Source organism: Pelodiscus sinensis, chromosome 1 (assembly GCF_049634645.1).
Source record: "Pelodiscus sinensis isolate JC-2024 chromosome 1, ASM4963464v1, whole genome shotgun sequence".
In the NCBI taxonomy this organism is placed as follows: domain Eukaryota; kingdom Metazoa; phylum Chordata; order Testudines; family Trionychidae; genus Pelodiscus; species Pelodiscus sinensis.
The window spans coordinates 295,585,419-295,604,738 of record NC_134711.1 but is presented as its reverse complement, the minus strand read 5'-3'; the positions used below and the strand labels follow the sequence as shown (position 1 = coordinate 295,604,738).

At 42.9% G+C, this 19,320-nt stretch overlaps 1 protein-coding gene across 3 annotated transcripts in view; it reads right to left on the bottom strand.

Moving 5' to 3' along the window:
• DCLK1 (doublecortin like kinase 1) overlaps positions 1–19,320 on the bottom strand; it is a 310,171-nt gene that overhangs the window by 276,190 nt on the left and 14,661 nt on the right. For all 3 annotated transcript variants that reach the window (XM_075919170.1, XM_075919169.1, XM_075919171.1), the window contains exon 3: positions 6,808–7,154. In XM_075919170.1, coding sequence (XP_075775285.1) covers positions 6,808–7,154 — 347 coding nt within the window. The remainder of the gene's footprint in view (positions 1–6,807; positions 7,155–19,320) is intronic.

The following is a 19,320-nucleotide window of genomic DNA, read 5'->3' as shown; positions in this document are numbered from 1 at the left end:
ATTTTAGATCTTTATGAAAGATCTAAGTTTGATAAAGAATAAAACAGTCTTTGTGCTTCCCAGAATCGTGTGTGTGTGTGTGTGTGTGTGTGTGTGTGTGTGTGTGTATATATATATATATATATATGCCAACTATTCAGTATTCAGTAACAATATTGTTTGTTTCAATTTTTCAGTAACAATTAAACCATGTCATACAAAGAGTTAATAACATCACTGTTGGTGAGTGTAGTAGGACCACCGAGATTTTGACCTTGGGTGGTTTCTTTTAATTCATTTTTCTAACCACAGGTCTGGGAAGCAACTACATAAGAAATAAAAGTCTTCAGCAACACTCCACATCACCTTTTGTTGTGTGCCTTCAAATTTTAAAAAAGGTACCCTAATATGGAAATAAGGCATTTACTCTTAAAAGCTCTCAAAACTCAAAGTTGCCAAACAGGCTAGTTTCTATGAAGAACCATCAGTCACACTTAGTATATAGGGGGGACTATACTTAAGAGTTAGAAATGGCTCAGTTTGTGTGTCTTTTTTTTTTTTTTTTTTTTTTAAGTTAAACACAAAAGATTCCCTGACAAGAACCAGATGCCCTTATAGCATAACATGCACTGCAAGAGAACACCCCCTTTACACATTTCATGTTATGTTCATCTGCAAACCCTCAGCGTGGTTCAACAGTTTCTCTTTGAACAGGAAAGCCAAAGACGACCGTATTCTCTTAATTTTTCAAAGTAAGAATACAGTTCATAAGACATGCTAAATATCAGCCTTGGCAACTCGTATTGTGAGAAATGGAGCAACACAACTATCAGCATTAGTTTAACAGAGAACCAAAATGAAACAATTGAACACACACTCCTTGTTTTCAATTAGGAATAGGCATCTGTCTACTCCTTTAAAAAAGAGGCACCCAATTTTTTAAAATTTTAACAATTAAATTGATCAATCAATGTCATAAACATACCACCAAAGCAATACAGCCTTCTGAAGCCAGAAGGGGAAGTCAGCTCATTTACCATATTCTGTTTTCACATTACGATACCCTCAATTGCCAAAGAGCCTTCTAGAATCCTCCAAGGACCTTTTACTGTAATGTGAAGCTTCTCCCAGAATGAAGAAACCATAGCATGTATTTAGAAGTGAAGTCCCACTCTTCTTCAGGAAAGATAATTATTAAATTCTTCGAGGCCCTTCACAGATTATCCACACACTACCTATTATTTTAGTTTTATAAAGATGTCAACTCCCGCCTCTAACTGTCCCACAGTGTCTTTGGCCTTTGTCCCTTACTTATGATTTTCAAACAAGCACCTTTGGGCTTTTTCCCATGCAGCCTTCATGCTAAGGAGGAGCTCCCCATCCACAAAGCTACCTCTTTATCCTTCTTCAAATGCCTCAAGAAGCTGATGTGATGCCTGCAAAAAGTGACAACAGTTAAGTCACTGGTATCCTGTGACAACTTGTACCAGGAAGGCCAAAATGGCCTCCTTGTTTCATTGTGCTCCTCAATATTGCTGTATTGATCTGCATAGTCTTCTGTTTTATTAGCCAAATGAAACAAGGTCTTATATGCAACACAATGGCATTTTTCTGTTTATAATTTAATCATTGCATCTAATCAGTTCTAAAATTTCAGAAAGTGTTCTAGGGCATCAGTGGGCAGAATGTATTTGAGTGAAAAATGTATTTGAGTGAAAAATCTAAGAGCTGAAAATGACACGAGGATCATAACAGAGCCTGACATCTGGTTAGCATACTCAGAAGCTCCTACCGAGAATTACAGGATTGATCAAAGAGCTGATTGATGGCTACCAATAGCACCTTCCACCATTACAATACCCCCCTTTTCAGCTCTGACCAGTCTCCCAAAAGAGTTTTAAAATATTCATTCTGAAGGACTTATTTCTGCCTGAGAAAGAAATGGGAGGGAAGGGGACACAGCATCTGCTACAGAAAAAGAAGAAATTCAGGGACTTCCTGCCACCTGTGTAAATAAAGTAGATGGGATACACAGGGAGCTTCTGAGGGGAAATCACAAGAATGCCACATGTCCCTAACACATGCAATAAATTCAGTGTGGAGAAGCAATGAAATCTGTGACCTTCTAGTACTTACTCCACTACACATTATATAAACTCTTTGAGGCAGCAAATGTCCCTGTTTCAGGCTTCTAGATGCTACCACACCAATACATCTTTCAAACAGCTCTAGCACAAGAAATAAAAGTGCCTCAGTCCTAACCAAGAGTAGCCAGCTCAGTGTAGATTTGGTTTCTTAATTGAAAATGACAAGATTAGACTAACTATAAAACCTGACGTAGATCCCTAGCTGAGCACCACTCACTCAAACTCTGGCATCTCTAAAATTTTAAAAGCTACCATTCAAACAATGCATCTCTGGAAATATGTTACAGAATAGCTATTGCCTCAATATTAAGCAAGATAGGCAAAACTGTTCAACTGGGGGTGAACAAAACAAGGTAAAGGAAAAGTACCTTCTTCATTCATGTCTGGTTGCAGATGTACAGTGACAGACAGTCTCCAACCAACAATAAAACTCTTGTTAATGACCTTTGTGGATGAGCAATTCATATATGCTCCTCTCATAAGCTGATGGGTTTTTAGAAAAAAGGAAATACTGTGCAGAAAGAATTTCTGGACTAACTTTTGGAAGAATAATCTTAAAAGAGCCTTACTTTCTTAATTACTTTTTTTGGCTCAAGGAGCTTTACAGTTTTGCTGTTTTTTTAAAAAATGAGATTTGTTTTAAATCACTAATCTCAGATTTATTAGGTTTAGCTGCATAGTGCAGGGCTGGGGTTACGTTTTCTAGATCCTTTGCAACTCCCAGCAAGATCTGCTAATGGGGTCTTCAACTGTATGTACTACTGAAAACATTTTGGCTTTATCATGGATTTTCTCCCAGTAAACATTCACAATGTGAACTTAGCAATAAAGTAATCCATTATCATGTTCCTAATGCCATACTGGAGAAAATAATTTTGGCAAAGTAAATGGAGCAACTGCCTAGCCCGGGAATGGGGGAGGGGAAAAAAAAAAATCAATAACTTCCCCTTATGCAGAGGTGACCAAGTTGTTCCTGCTGAGTGCAATATCATTGATTTCCCTTTCTACTAGAACGATGCTTTATTCTCTCTGCAGACAGACAGTGGGGCATGATTTTGTCCCTCTTACTAAAGGTTAGGCAGCAGACTATATTAGTTCAATAGAACACACTAGGACAAGAAGGGCACCTTTGTCAGGGCGCCCGTCTGAAGAGTGCTGCAGTAGCTACAAGGTTTATTGGCTAAGGACACAGAATCTCTGAGAAACATCGATTTGAACTTGTTTCACATGTCACTGCTTGACAAGGAATCCAGACGACCTATAATATCACATTTAGAAACATCCAAGTCTTCTTCTGTACATCAACTAACCAGTCCTATTTCAGATTTCCAATGGCAGAAGAAGGAACAAGGTTTTTCTGTTTTTGTTTTTGTTTTTTAAAGAAGATAGTTTGACTAGGTTCCTGCTTAGTTTTGGTTTGTTTTTCTGAAGGATGAGGATGGTAGAATGAAGTGGATGAGAGATCACAACACCACTTCCCTTAAGGCAAATTTAAAAATAAGCTTTAAAAAACTTTAAGTGAGAAAAGACACATTAGATTGCTGCCCCTGCAAGATTGAAATCCTCAACCGTGCTACAACACTCAGCATTTACACAGTGCTTTATAAAACAGAGTGCTGTGCAAACATTAATTGACCCTCCCCCCCCCCCCCTACACACACACACACCCATCCCTGTGAGATGAGCAGGTGCAACTTTTTTAAAAATAGGTATAAGCGGAAGTTATCAAGAAATTAAGACACTACTTGTTCAAGGTCACAAAGCAAGTTGTTTGGCAAAGCCAGAGCTCAGGAGTTCAACACCCAACCTCTTGCTCAACTTTAGGCAAGTTAGATTGACCCAGTTACATTGCTCAGGGGTGCAAATCCACATCCCCGAGCAATGCAATTAGGCCAAACTCACACCTGGTGTAACCAGTACTAGGCTGATGGAAGAATTCATCCATGAATCTAGTTATTCCTAAGAGGTGGATTAACTACAGTGATGGAAGAACCTGCTCTGTCAGGGCAGCAATGCTACAGTGTAGACATTTACAGCAGCTGTGCCACTGTAGAAGTAGATATTCTTAGTCTATGCTGCCTTGTGTCACAAAACCAGTACCCTATGGACAGCAGTTCTGCTAAGTTCCTCACACATACACTTCAACCTGCAATATGGTCCCTCAGAGTTGAATGCCACATACAGTCAGTCTCTGCCTTCTTTGCCCAGGCTGCCAATGAATTAGTTGCAAGATGTATATTTCAGATGCACACCCTTAAACAAACCAGGAACTGGACTTCTATCACCAAGAAGCGCTACATGGAGGTTACTGAACATTAACCTGCAGATGGGAATGGCTTTTAGTCACTGCTGACTTGGCCCCTATTTGAACTGGTATTTGAGGTAAAATGTTATTTTCCATTCCCATCCCCTGAAGTCTCCTTGTCTTACAGCTTTTCACTTCTGACATCCAGTTTTTCTTCTCTATACAGTCTCAGAATTACTAACTTTAGAAACATTTCACGTAGAATATTTAGCATCTTTTGTCTTCTGTACATAGGATTTTTGAAGATGGCAAGAGTTGTGCTATTGTTCAGTGTCTACTTCTTATATGGTGAACTGGTTAGCGTCTCAAGATAGAAATCTTCCCAATCTACTCTCCCACAATCTTGGCAGCTACAGACATGCTTGCATGAAAATATATATATTATATATTTGGACACTCACTATTGCAAAAGAGAAAAAGACTTTAAATGCAATGGTTTTTTCTGCTTTGTTTTATCCCCGCATCTTGCACCTCTCTGTTCTCAGTGTAAAATACCAAAATCTCCCCTTGTTTACTTGGAGCCATCGTCTGGTGTGACCAGAGCTGATTGGAGTAATTTGTCTGTCCTCCAGCAAGTTTATTACCTCTGTGGAGGCAGGAAAAGGGAATAAGGGAATTTGTGTGCAGCCATCTTGGTCTTGTTAACAAGAGAGCAAGAGTCAGGCTAAGTCTGTGGCCTGATAACGTGAGAACTGTAATTAGACGCTGCCTTTGCCTCTCGCCTCCATACGGAGATAAGGATAGAATGCTGACTCTGGTAGGGACCTTGAGATAAGGAGCATCTGGGTGGAACTAAATAACTGTTAGCCATTGGTGTTTGTAATGGGAAGGAGACTAATTGTTATTGTTATTATATCTAATAGACAGTATATAAACTGCTTCATAATTGCTTGTATTCGAAGATCTGCCTCGGAGGGGGGGGCTCCCCCCCGTCCGAACCAGTTTTTCCCCTTGTTGCAGCTCGTAATAAAACTGCCTCTGGCTACTTGTTGCTTACAAACTCAGAGTGAGGACAATGTTTTCTTCCACACCTCTTCAATTTTTTTATCATCTACTTACAGTAAAACTCCAATTGTCCGGCATCCAGTGGTCTGGCACTCCTGATAGTCCGGCACCAATTAGAACCCAGAAGTGCTCCAGCCAGCTGGACAATTGGAGCTGCTCTGCGCAGCTTCCCCAAGTCCACTGCTGCTGCTACTGAAACTGACCAGCTGCGGACCTGGGGAAGCGGTGCAAAGTACCACCCCTCACCTGAGCGGCGCTGCGGGACCAACTCAGCAGCACCCCAGCTGCTCCGCCCAGGGCTTCCCCAAGTTCGCCACTGGTCAGTTTCAGCAGTGGCAGCCATGAGGCAGAGCAGCTGGGGTGCTGCCAGGTTGGTCCCGCAGCGCCGTCATCACCAGCACCTGGTTCACTCCACACCGCGCTGTTCCCTGCCCGATTTCCCCTCCCCCCCAAGACCCGTCACAGTCCCCCTGCCGGAGTACCTCCTGATACTCCAGCATATCCGATAATCCGGCACCCGTTGGATCCCAAAGGTGCCGGATTATCGGAAGTCTGCTGTATTTAAGTACTGGATTGTAATCAAAAGAAAGCATAGAGCACTAGGACGCACTACACAGAATGGAGTTATTTTTATTTATTTGGTCACAAAGGCCTCTAGAACTTGAACAATGTCTTACTCAGGTTACAGTTAGCAGAAGCAGATATTGCTTGACTATGCATTATTTTAGAACGCTTAAGAAGGAGCTTTTCAGACCACATGGAAAAGACTCCTTAACAAATTTGGGAATCATAGATCAGACCTGACATCCCTGTCTGTCCAAGTGGGTGGGAAGTTTCCCTTTTTATTGAACTTGTAAGCTCTTATTTACAATAGGATAGTTTAGAATGTGAAATTACAGGATTCAAAAATAAAAAGTTACATTTGATATGCAAATGTATTACTCTCCAATACAACTTGATGTGTCCTCATTGTTAAAATTACCAGACACTAGGAACAAGGATTCATAATGCTGTTACAGAAAATAAATGATAGGTTAAAGAAATTAGTTCAGCATTCTTTAATATCATATTCTGGCTGACATTTTCAAAGTCAGTGCTGAAAATTTGATGCGTAGCAGATTCAGATCTACAAACACGCATCAATAATGAAACCATCCATTGAGGCAAAGTGTCAAACTTCCTGAAAAGATCTTCTACTAAAATCATGCTTTTGTATTAAACAGTATGCCCAAGCCTCTAACTTAAAAGTTTACAGTAACTTTCGGAAGAACAGCAAATGACCATATCAATTACATAAAGTGATAACAAGACTTACTTGCATTTGAGGCAAAGGGACATGTTACTGGAGATTATTAGGATGAAATCTATTACCTGTTTTCCATCCAGCGTGTACAGGCGTTTAACCACTCCCGAATCCAGCTTGATGGCATCAGTTATGTCGGTAAGAACCTGTTCAAATGAATGTGCTGTCTTCTTATTCAGCAGAATTCGGACTGCTTTACGTGGTTTCACACCACTCCTGATGATGGTGACCAGTTTAGGCCTAATGAAATCCTTATTCTCTCTTGCATCTGAAGGACTTCCTTTGGCCGTGGCAAGAGATGGCACCGTACGGGAAGTGGAGGTTGTCTTAACATTCACTGACCAATTTGGGTTTACATTCTTTGTGTAGTCCAGTTTTTTGAAGGGTTCTATTGAACCACACACATAGCTCTCCCCTGAAGGTAAAAAAGAAAAACAAACATCAGACCAGTAAGTCAGATGAACATAAAAGACTTTTCAAAAACTCCCATTCTTGCAATGTCCTATTTTTGATCCACCCTGTATCAGTCATGTCTTTTCTCTCTTTATCCTCTAAGAGGTTGTATCTTTCAAAGACTATACTATGATCTACACCTTGCCACCTACTAATAGCATTTTATATATTATATATAAAAAAATAAAACACACACACTGAATTAATGCAGTCGTTCTCTTGTATGCAAGATCTTCAAAGGTTTCCCTCACCCCCAGCACACTTTAAATATTGTATTGCTGCTGTTTAACAGATACACAACAGCCAGAGTTTCTCCAATCCAACAAATTAGAGCAGTTCCCTGATTTAGTGTATTCACTGAGATTTTCAGAAACCCAGAGCTAACGGGGAAAAAATCCCAAAACACCAAAATATTGGCCTCATACTTTGAGTAACATACACAATAGAATTAAGAAAAATAATTCAGACATAATGCTATTTTCCACAAAACAAGGTTCTTGGCACTTTAAATTAAAACTTAATTTCTTAGTGAATAATCAAAAGCTTATGATTTTTAAACTAAGTTAAATCCTTAATGTAATTAATATGCGAAGAGTAAATTAAAATAAGAGCTCTCACAATGTTAAATGCTTCTGGCTCAGAAGTTACAAAGCTTAACTACATTGTTATAAAAATTAAGGTCAAAAGAAACATTTTCATGGAAAATACCATTGCAATATTTTTGTTCAGAATTAAACATTTCGCCTGCAGCACAAAACGTTGTACCAGTGCATAAGCCAAAAATGATAACGGCTAGTCTGCTCAGTGAAGAAACTGAATTAAGTGCAACAGGTAAAACCAAGAGAATTCACTATGAAGTAGAATTTAGATGTTTTACCTCTTCCTGTTTCAGTAGTTTAATATGTGTTAACACAATAAAATCCACATGATTACTTTAAAGGGGCAAGGAGTCCTGTGGCACCTTATAGACTAACTGAAATGTTGGAGCATAAGCTTTCGTGGGCAAAGACCTACTTCGTCAGATGCAACTTTAGATTCTTAGTGCTATACAATGGAGTGGGAGCCAAGTATATGCCCCCATAACATTGATTTCTACTAGGAAAGCAACTGCAGGTTCCTTGTTTTTTGGTATTACAAACAGAAAGTCAATGGACAAAAGCAAAATTAGTTTTAAGAAAGTAATTAAATAAGGTTGAAATTAATGGTTGAAATTAATGGATCTCCAAACCAAGATGAGGGATGTACATCTGTCAAGACTAGCAGTGCTGGGAACTAGAAATGTTAAATTGCAGTTACTGAGCTAATAAAGGACCACTATGCAGAGATAGCCAACCAAGCTGCAGCTTGAGTAAGAGCCAACCATGCTACAGCTCTGCATTTCAAATGTAGTAGGAGCCACCAGGTAGCTCTTACTACATTTAAAATGCAGAGGCGCAGTGTCCGCCCGAGCTGGGACTGCTCAGTCCAGCAGCCCCCATTCACGGCAGACTGCCCAGCAGACCCTGCTGGGCCCCCTGCAGACAGGGGCTGTTTCGCAGCAGTCTCCCCATCCCCTCCGCTGCCTCCAATAGAGCTTTTAAGCTGGGTTCCCCCAGCACTGGCTCATATAACCCCCTTGCTGCCTCTCAGACTCAAGCAGTTGTGCTCATCCTGCATTTCCACTGTGGCACTTCAGCCTTTGAAATGTAGCAAGACGCGGGCCCTTTGCTACATGTCAAAGGCTGAAGCCCTGCAGTGAGAACCAGTGCCAGTGTGGACTGCTTCAGTCCCCGCTCGCGCAGTCTCCCTGCTTTGCCTCTGCCTCCCCTGCCCCACTCAGAGACAGTGCTGGGGAGAACTAGTTTTTAAGCCGGCTCCCCCCAGCTCCAGCTCCTATTCCCCCACCTTGTTGCCTCCGATAGAGGCAGCAAGGGGGTGTGCAGCAACTAGTCAACTCACTACTTGACACGAGAAGTCATTCTTCCCCTCTACTCTGCACTGATTAGGTCTCAGTTGGAGTATTGTGTCCAGTTCTGGGCACCACATTTCAAGAAGAATGTGGAGAAAGTGGAGAAGGTCCAGAGAAGAGCATCAAGAATGATTAAAGGTCTAGAAAACATGAACTATGAAGGAAGGCTAAAAGAATTGGCTTTGTTTAGTTTGGAAAGGAAAAGACAGAGGGGAAATTATAGCAGTTTTCAAATATCTAAAAGGGTGTCACGGGGGGGGGAGGATAAAGAGCGGGAAATTGTTTTCCTTGGCCTCTGAGGACAGGACAAGAAGCAATGGTCTTCAACTATAGCAAGGGAAGTTTAGGTTGGACATTAGGAAAAAGTTCTTAACTGTCAGGGGGGTTAAACACTGAAATAAATTGCTTAGGAAGGTTGTGGAATCTCCATCTCTAGAGATATTTAAGAGCAGGTTAGACAGATACCTGTCAGGGATGGTCTAGACCAGCAATTCTCAAACTGTGGTCCCTGGACCACTACGGGTCCATGGCCACCTCCCTGGTGGTCCACAGCTTGAGCTAATCCCCCCCTCCATCCTCCCATAGCAGGTAGCATGCTGGCACTCTAGCCTCGCGTCCACCAAACCCCGACCCTGCCAGGCCAGCTCAAGAGAGACAGAACAGAGCCACGCTGTGTTTCTCGCCTCTCTCCTGCCCAGGTCAGCTGAGGGAACAGCCGCGTAATTAAGAGCTTTCCCCACAGGGAGGAGAGAATGTGAAGAAAGCTCAGACCTGGGACAGCAGAATAATTAAGGGCTCTCCCCATGGGGAGGGGACGGGAGGAAATGTCAAGAAAGCCCCAATCCCAGGACAGCAGCATAATTAAAGGCTTTCCCCTCTGAGGGAGGGAATATGAATTAAGAGCAGAACAAGTGGCTCAAGGCTGCATTTCTTGCCTCCCTCCCACCCAGATCGCTGGGGGAACACCAGTATAATGACAGGTTTTCCTTTCCACTCTCATTGGCTGGAGATGCAGCCAATGGGATCAGTAGGAGACCATATTGGGACCCACAAAGGGGTGGAGCCAGGTAAGCAGCTCCCCCCCATCTCCCTCACTTCTTTTCCCCCCGCTCCTGCAAAAAGACTCCACACCTCCAGTTTGCTCCCATAACAGGGCTAGGCAAAGAATCTGAGAGCTGATGCAGCTCAGGAGAGCCTGAGCCAGCCCCCTGCCTGCACCACCCCCACTGGGCATTTAGGAAAGCCAGCTGCAGGGCTACATGTGTGTATCCAAGAGCCTGGAGAGAGGGGTGACAGGCTTGTCGTGCTGCCCGTGCCCTCAGTTGCTCCCATTGGCCAGTTTCGGTTAATAGCAGCTGTTTGCAGGATAGGTAGCACGGAAAGTGCCCCTCTGTCCTAGTCTCCTCCCCCCCACCCTTTACAGCATTCAGTGCAAAGCAGTAAACATGACCCCTGCAGCTCCCCTGAGCAAGTACAGAGGCTGGATGGCAGGAACCCTGACTAAGGAAACTTCTGGGCTGCTGGCTGGGAGCCAGGTAAGATCTCCCAACCAAAATAAGCCCCTCCCTCCCCCAAACCTCTGTCCCCCCTACCTCATGTAATCAAAAGCTTCTGCCCCCCTGCTCCAGACCCCATAGACCTTCCCAGACACTGCATCTCCTCATGTGCCCCACATCATGTCACAACTCCCTCCCAGGCCGTGCATCCCAATCCACCATCCCTGGTTACAGCCCGAATCCCTGAACCCCCTCCAGGTTACAACCTCCTTCCAAACCCTGCATCCTGTCCCGCACTCCTGCCCCAGGTCCTAATCACCTCCCAGGCCTTGCACCCCCTCCTCCTGCACCCCTCCACCAGGCCAGAATCCTCTCCTGCACCCATACCCTTCCCAGACTCTGCACCCCAATCACCTGCCCCAAGTCACAACTCAACCCCCTCCACCCTACTCCTGGTTATACTCCGCTCCCAGCCCCTGGACCTCATCCTGATCCTACTCTGTTGCCCCAGGGCATGATCCCCTCCTTAACCCAACCTCCATCCCAGATCCCCACACCTCCCCATTAATAATGGAAGAATGCAGCTCTCAATTACTTACCAAATTCTTGGAGTGCTCCCCGCATCAAAAATTATTGCCCACTCCTGCTCTGCACCCTTCCTCCTGGCCAGATATACTACCTCTAGCTTTCCCCTATATCCTCCCCTTGCTCCTGTACCTCTATCCTGCCCAGATACCTACCCTCACCCTGCTCCTACCAATGCTCTTGCAACCTCCTTCTTGGCCACACACTGTACTCTCCTGTCAGCCGATGGTCAGGGCAGTGCATGTGTGTGTGTTACACCCAAGTCTTCAACTACTGAGACACAAGGCCCCGTCGCAGTGGGCAGTCTAGGTGAGACTGACGGGAGCCCCGAGGAGTTTAACGTCCGTGTCTTTACCGCTAGGATTGGGATCCCTTTGCGGCGGGCAGCCAACAGATGCCCCAGAATTTACAGGGAGAGCTTATTACACCTCAGGTTTTGACTGCTAGGATACACAATCCCTTCGCAGCAGGCAGCCTAAGGAGGCTAGAGATGCCCCAATGGATCTGTCCCCTGGAAGCGACACAATCCAACGCTCAAGCTCTCCCTAGATCTGTCCCTTATGACTGGCTGGAGTTCTTTTTAAAATTGTGCTTGGTTCTGTTACAGCAACTGAAGGAATCAGGTCACAGCTTAAACAGTTACTATTTTATTGTTACAGGGTAAACTCAGCTGTTAACACAGCCACTACAAAGGACAGGACAGAAATTACACTAATAAGTCACTTACAGGTACCATGAAACCCTTTTGGTTCTCTGACCTCTTATTAAATGCATGCAAAATAGACACCTAGCAGGTATATATTCTTATCCCTGCGTTCCAGACTTGGTGTGGCCAGCGTCTTTCTCTCAATCCCTCGGGAAGAAGTAGGGCAAGGTTGGGCGTCCCACAGACCTCGGGAGTCAATCAATACCTGCCAGCAGGTGTAGATGATTGGAGCTCAAATGGGGTGGGCTACTAAACCCCTCAGGTCACGTAGGCTTCTTCCTGGTCTCAAGTGGCCAATTAGGAAAAATGGCTTTGAACGCCAAGTTTCCCACGAAGGGTGCAAAGCATAAGTCACACCTGGGAAAATGCAGACAATGGGCACCTCTGGTATGTGATGGGCAAAGATTCCTCTCCTGGGACAGTGCAGGCATGTCAATTACTGGTACTAGCCATCAGGGCAGCGGGAGGCCCCGGGTTGTCAGCTAGTTTCTGTTTATGGTAGAGTCAGGGACAGGCAGCACACCTGCATTCCCAGGGCATCAAAGGCTGACTGCCTTCTCTTGCTCTCGGGGAGGGGGGGGGAGAACAAGATGGGGTTCATGTCTGGCTGTATCTCCTCTTGCTCTCTTCCCCCCCACCCCCAGATAGACACCCTACTCCAAGCCTGCTTCTGCACCCCAGCTCCCCACCCAGATCTTGCATCCTGCACCCCTATACCTATCCCACTCACTGGCAGCTCTGTCCCACACACTAAACCCCTCATTTTTGTCCCCATCCCAGAGCCTATGGGTGGGGAGGGGTCCACAAAATCCATTAATTCTGGAACCCAGAAAAGTAAATCTGGCCTATAAGAAACCCTGTCCCTTCCCCTTGCACCATGGGGCTGGAGCACCAGAGAAATGAGGGGTCTCAGTTAGGGGCAACATCAGTGAGGGTTGGGGGTTTTTGGAGGAGTTTTTTGTTTTTTTTTTTTTTTTTTGCTTCACACTTGTGTGGTCCCCAACTGATTTTTCTATGGATCAGTGGCACGACCCTAAAAAAGGTTCCCCACCCCTGCGATAAATATTGAAACCTTTGGTGTTGGACATAAATAAAATATTAATGTATTTAAAATGAAGTTTGATAAACTAACATGAGAAAGTTGAAGTGCTTAATCTGTTTCATAATTTAAATTAATCCATTCTTCCTAGCTGCAGCACTAGCAAAATGGGTTGGGTGTAATTATGTAATGAATGAGTTTCCATTAGCAACTGGTGGTCTGTGGAAAGCTTTGCATTGAGCCAGGTGGTTCACAGGCCAAAACGTTTGAGAACCACTGGTCTAGACGGTGCTTTGTCCTGCTGTGAGGGCAGGGCACTGGACTCAATGACCTCTCAAGGTCCCTTCCAGTTCTAGTGTTCCATGATTCTATCCCATGAGCTTATGCTTATCAGACAGTTGACCAGTTGCTTACATCCCTAATGGAGACAGGAAGATCAGATTAGTAGTAAGACCTGAGGCCAATGCCAGGATGGATCTGTGTATTGCCCAAAAGGTAATGAGACGTTAAGCACTTGATGCAGTGAGGACAATTAAGGCAGTGGAGGGACTCAAAGGAAGTAGTAACAGCACCAGCACAAAAAATGAAGGAGGTAATTTTGAAGGCCATTCTGGAGAAAACAAGCATCTCAGAAAGGCCAATAAGGAGGAGATTACAGTAATCAAAATACAATTTTCTTAAGAAGTCTGCATTGTCCCTTTAAAATTACACCATGAAATGTCAGGAGACAGAAAGAGAGAAACATTTAATCTCATTTTATTTATTATGGCGATTCAAGATTGCAGTAACATTTAAAATGTCATTGCAAAGCCTCAGTATTAAGAAAGGACTGACGAAAAAAATACTGCTGCTACTTTTATGGGAGACAGAGTTAAGCTCTTCCTTTAATACAAATGTACATGGTTGGTCACCTCAGAACAAAAGGGTTTAGCGATTAACGGCAATAATGATCTAGGAGTGATCAAACAAGACAGATTCTCTTTTATCCATGTCCCTGACCAATATTTTTAGCACTAACTGTTCCATTGTTGCAAGGTCAACCACCATATAAGTGCTCCTGCTTCGTGCAAAACACCTCATCCATAGATTTCAAGAATTTTAAAGTACAGCTATTAATATAACCAGAATTTCTTTTAAAGTGTGTTTTTAAGACATGTTTTATGAAGTAAGTCAATACACTGCATAGAATGGATTTACTTTTGATATAAAGGAACTGGTGTCAAGGTGTTTTAGGCCATCTTATATTAACAAAGCCACTTATTTCTGGGCATTCACAATCTACAATATATAGCGGGCGAATACTTATTTTAAGAAACCTAATCTGCAAACTTTTCTGAAAACCACAAGTTTATATTCAGACTTAGTGTTGCTGCAACTGACTGAGGAATTAGAGGACTATTTGGGGGGGGGGGGGGGGAAATCACATTTTAGAATGCTGTCATTTCAAAGGGGAAGGCTACCACCATTCTGCATTTTAGTTTATAGCTAAATATCAAGCAGGTTATTTATTGTTACAGCCATCATTAGCCCCCCTTCTAAACTTTCCCTCCCCCCCCCCAAAAAAAAACAAAAAAACCAAAGACAAAAAAAACTACACACGACACATTGGATGTGGTGAGAATGTTGGATTTTACTCCTTTCCCAAAAAAGTTGAGGAGCCTATTCTGCATGGTATTTTGCTACAGCCACGCTTACTTAAAAGATAACTGGGTCCTTTCTGAATGCACTCACATAATCACTCATCTGTTGCTAAACAAGTATTGATTCTTGGTTATAGCAGCAGTAACTTTTTTTTTTTTTTTAAATAAATAAAAACAACCACACTGTTAGAATGAGAAAGCAGTCACTGATTATGCTGGTTGTATACCAGACTTTTCAGCAATTTTAGCTATCAGTTTTACTGCAGCATTGCACCAAACCATGATGATATCTTTCTACCAATATACATTTTCCTAAGGGGATCAGCATAGAATTCATCTAGCTCTAAATACTTGAATAGGTTTACATAACTTGCTCTACAGAAACTGGACCGTTATTTTAATGGTGTTTTGTTTGTTTTAAAGGAGGATGAAAACTAGAAGTTCGCTTAAAATAACTTCTGCATAAAGTTGTGATACAACAGAGTAAACTTCCAATACAGAATTACAAATATATTACCATTGGCCGTAGGACCACTTCAGGGAAGTCAGATTGCAGCTGTTGAAGTCACAGATATATTCCTAACGGCAGCTGATGTAATATTTGAGAAGTGTTTTGTAATTTGCTCAGGACAGGACAAGTACAACCTGGATTTGATGATGATACAAGTTTCTTAAATATACAAGTTTCTTAAACACTTCGGCCCCAATTCAGGAAGGCATCCTTACTGAGGGCAGCATTTAAGGACAGGACCCTGGCAATAGTCAAATAGTCTCAGAGGTAGCCATGTTAGTCTGTAACTTTAAAAATGAGTAGTTCTGTGGCACCTTAGAGACTAATACATACAGTATCATGAGTTTTCGTGTGCAAAACCCGAGATGAGTTGGAGCAGAACTCAACTGATAAGGTAGGTCTTACTCATGAAATTATAGTTATATGTATTTATTTATTGTTAGTCTCCAAGGTGTCACAGGACTACTCATTGTTTAGAAAGTTCAGAGTTAAGATTGGAGGATTAATCTTAATCGCTTCTGTGATAAAACAAGCCAGTCACAAGACGAAGTGTGTTCATCCTGAATTTGTTTCATGTTCTTCTAAAAAAATCCCCCCCCCCCCCAAGAAGGTAAACTAAAGGTAAATCAAAAGAAAAATATCTTTCCATGGGTAACATGTAATGCTGGAATCATGCCAGTACTCATCAGGGAGAGGATCCATAATCCAATGAAAAGATTCAATATTTCTCTTCTACTCTACACTGTTAGCCCCAGAACAAGAGTTATTTTCCTTAAATGTTCACTTACAAGTGTTATAAAGGCAAGTGTAGAACCAGCCACAGACATTTAGCCATAGTTTAAAAAGTAAGACTCTTAGCTGGGATTCAAGGAGCTGGGCCTGAATCACAGCCAGCAAGACTGAAGCTATCTGGAGAAGGTGGAAGGGAGACACAGAGGTGTATGGTAGCAATAAGACTTTGTCTGTCACTGTTCACAAATGGGGAATATTGCTAGAGTTTCAGATGCTTTACAGTTCCAGATAGCAGCAGTGACCAAGATGGTTGCAGTCACTCTTTCCCCTTTTATGGGGCATGAAGATTGCTGTTGCACAGGTTGAATCTCTGTAGTTCAGCACCCTCAGGATCTGATCAGTGTTAAACCAAAGAATTTGCTGGACCATGAAGGTCAATATTGTGTAGCAGCATTACCACTGCTTACAGGGCTCTTAGAAGACATGTAGGGGTAAATTAGAACTACGTAACAGTATGAGCACTGAGAGCCAGGACTGAGGAGAGAGGGGCTGTAAACAAACTTTGTGGGACCTGGTCACCCCCATGATAATTGGACACCTAGCTACCTAAAATCATGCTGGACCACGGCTGTTGCCAGACCAGAGTACCATACTAGAGAGGTTCAACGTGTAATTTGGTAAGGGCTAGAAAAAGCTGACAAAATGACTCTGACCATCAGAGCAATAGGGAAACCAGCTACTCCAGGAGTTATTTACCAGAAGTACTAGGATTTGTTTAGGGTTGTGCCTAAAGAAAAATCTAGCTCTAAACATAGGCCCTGGCTATCTGCCACCTAGGGGGGCAGGGAAGGAAATTATAGCCATCTGCAAGCTTTGTGTTTATACCCCATAAGGGTGAGTCTTCAAATGGTACACAATTAAGACAGACAGAACTAAGTCATGAGAAAGCATGCTGAACAACAGGAAAGATAGGAGAGACTGCAGAACAGCTTACCAAGGAAAATGACTGCATCATGAAACAGTCACTCATTTGTCACTAAGCAAGTATCGACTCTAGATTATACAGTATCAGCAGCCACTAAAATAGGCCTGCACAACTCGGAAAGCAGCGAGGGCCATATTACTCCAAAGAAAATAGCTGCGGGCCGCAAGTAGGGATGCTCTCCCAAAAAATACTGAACATGAGGGCTAAAAATTTTTGCTGAGCACAGGTTGCAGGGCTGCCAGAGCCTTTTTGTCCTGGCGTCTGCCGGCATCCTGCTCTCTAGCTCGTGCCCTGCCTCCTCACATCAGAGCTGCATGCAGGCAGCCTGGTAGCAAGAACTGCCGCACTTCCCCCTCCCGGGAGATGCTCCGCTCCTCCAGTGGATCGGATGGGGCCGTACCGCCGGCGGTCGGCACGGACCACACAGTGAGCCCCTGCGGGCCGCATGCGACCCTCGGGCCATATGTTGTGCAGGCCTGCACCAAAATAAAAAATGAGCTTCCCACTGCTGGAAACATTGGATATAGAACTTGAAAAACAGAATATTAGAAAGAGACCTAACTGACTTCCATCATTCCCCCACCCCAAAGGATAGGAATAGATTTTTTTTTTTTTTTTTAAAGTATGGGTGAGCATTTTACATACAGTTTGTTTATTGGCTCAAAAACACACAAATTCACACTCCTTACAAATTCTGAAAATGCTTAAAATTATATAATGGCACATCAGTTTAAATGCTAAGTGCAAAAAGTACAATAAAATCTTAATATTCAAAATCAAAGATAGCTGTCTTTAAAGAGAAATGTAGGCCTGGTCTATGCTTGAAGAAAAATAAATAAATAAATAGTTACCCACTGAACTGGTCTACAACAAACAAAAACCCCCTTTTCGAGCAAGATCAGTATACCTCCTTTTTTGGGGCATAAGGATCTTGCGGAAAAAGGGGGTTTTGCACAAAAAGAAAACATCCACGCTGCTTGTTTTTGCACCAAAAAAAAAAAACCTCGCACAAAAACGGATCGGCAGAAAATGTGCAAATGAGATTGCGACTCATGCAAATGAGTCCCTCATTAGCATATTTTCTGCCACAAAAACTGGTAATGTAGACATAGCCTAAGAGGCAAAATGTATGTTAGTAGGAGGCAGCATTAATTCTTTATGCAAACATACTAAGAAAAAGAGCAAAGTTGCATTTTAGTTGCCATTTTGTCTTTTCTAGTATGTTAATGTTCTCTTGATCAGGATAATGGACACACTAGTCATCAGGCTTTTTACTGGGTGGAGTTAAAGTCGAGAGGTAGAGGCTGATCCTCTTCAAAGCCTGATATCCTGCAGAGTTTCTTACAGGGGAGCTGCTTGGCCCTCCTGGCTTTGTCCAATCACAAGAGGATAATTTAGCTAGTGAATATGTTACGAGCGTGGGGAAGTAATGGGGAGTGGATAGGATTATGGATGCTAGAAAAGATGGATGAGTGACAAACTGCGAAGCCAGCAACAATTATGAGGTTGGGGTGGCAGTGGTAGCCAAACAAGTTGTTAATGCATCCTGGCTGGGAGTACTCACTGCAAGTAATTGATCCATAGGGGGCATGGTTCCATCATAAAAACACAACAAGAAGTCAACTAGGGGTAGGCATCTCCTAAAGAAGATTTGGAATGGGACTGGAATCTCCTAAAGTCTGTTATAGGAAGGAGACAACTGTGTCTTCCTCATCTCCTTAGCCCTCATATGAGGGGAGGGCAATAGAGTCCCAGGATAATTGGGTAAAGGAATGACTGTGGTCCATTCCTCCCTACTTCACAGCTCTTATCACTCGCTACTGAAAAAAAAAAAAAAAAAAAAAAAAAAACCTGTTTCCATGCAGCCCGTTTTTAGCAAGTCTCTATCGCCCACTTACTACAATACCAAACATGCCCCTTCCTTCTTTCTACCACACTGCTTGTCGTGCTTCAGGGGAGCACCATCTAGAAAGCTGCCTCGTTATTCTCCTTCAAAACTCTCATTTGGTGTAAGGCCCCCCTAAACAAAGGTTTAAGACAGTTACGTCCCTGGTGCACTGATACTATTTGCCAGTCCTGTTGACCAAAGTATCTCCTTGTTTCCTTGTACTCCTCTGTCAACATCCATCTGTTCAATCTGGGTTTTATACTTAGATTGTGAGCTCTTTGAGCTAGGGACTCTCTTACGTGTTGCACGGTGCCCAGCATAATGATTAGGAGCTTGCTGTACAGTACCTGGTCCGTGACTAGGGCTCCTAAGTATTATGCCAATACCAATAAAATCAGTACAATCATTGCCATAGAGTTCATGGTCTATTTCTTCTAAGTAATTGACCTCTTACCACAAGAGTTAAAGTTGAGGAATATATAGTCCCTGCTTTAAACTGTTCATGCTTAATCCAATCTATTATTGTTCTTAGTCAAAGATATCCAGTAACAGTTCCTAAAATAGGAACCTCTAGTCCACCTGTGTCTTGGTATTTAAT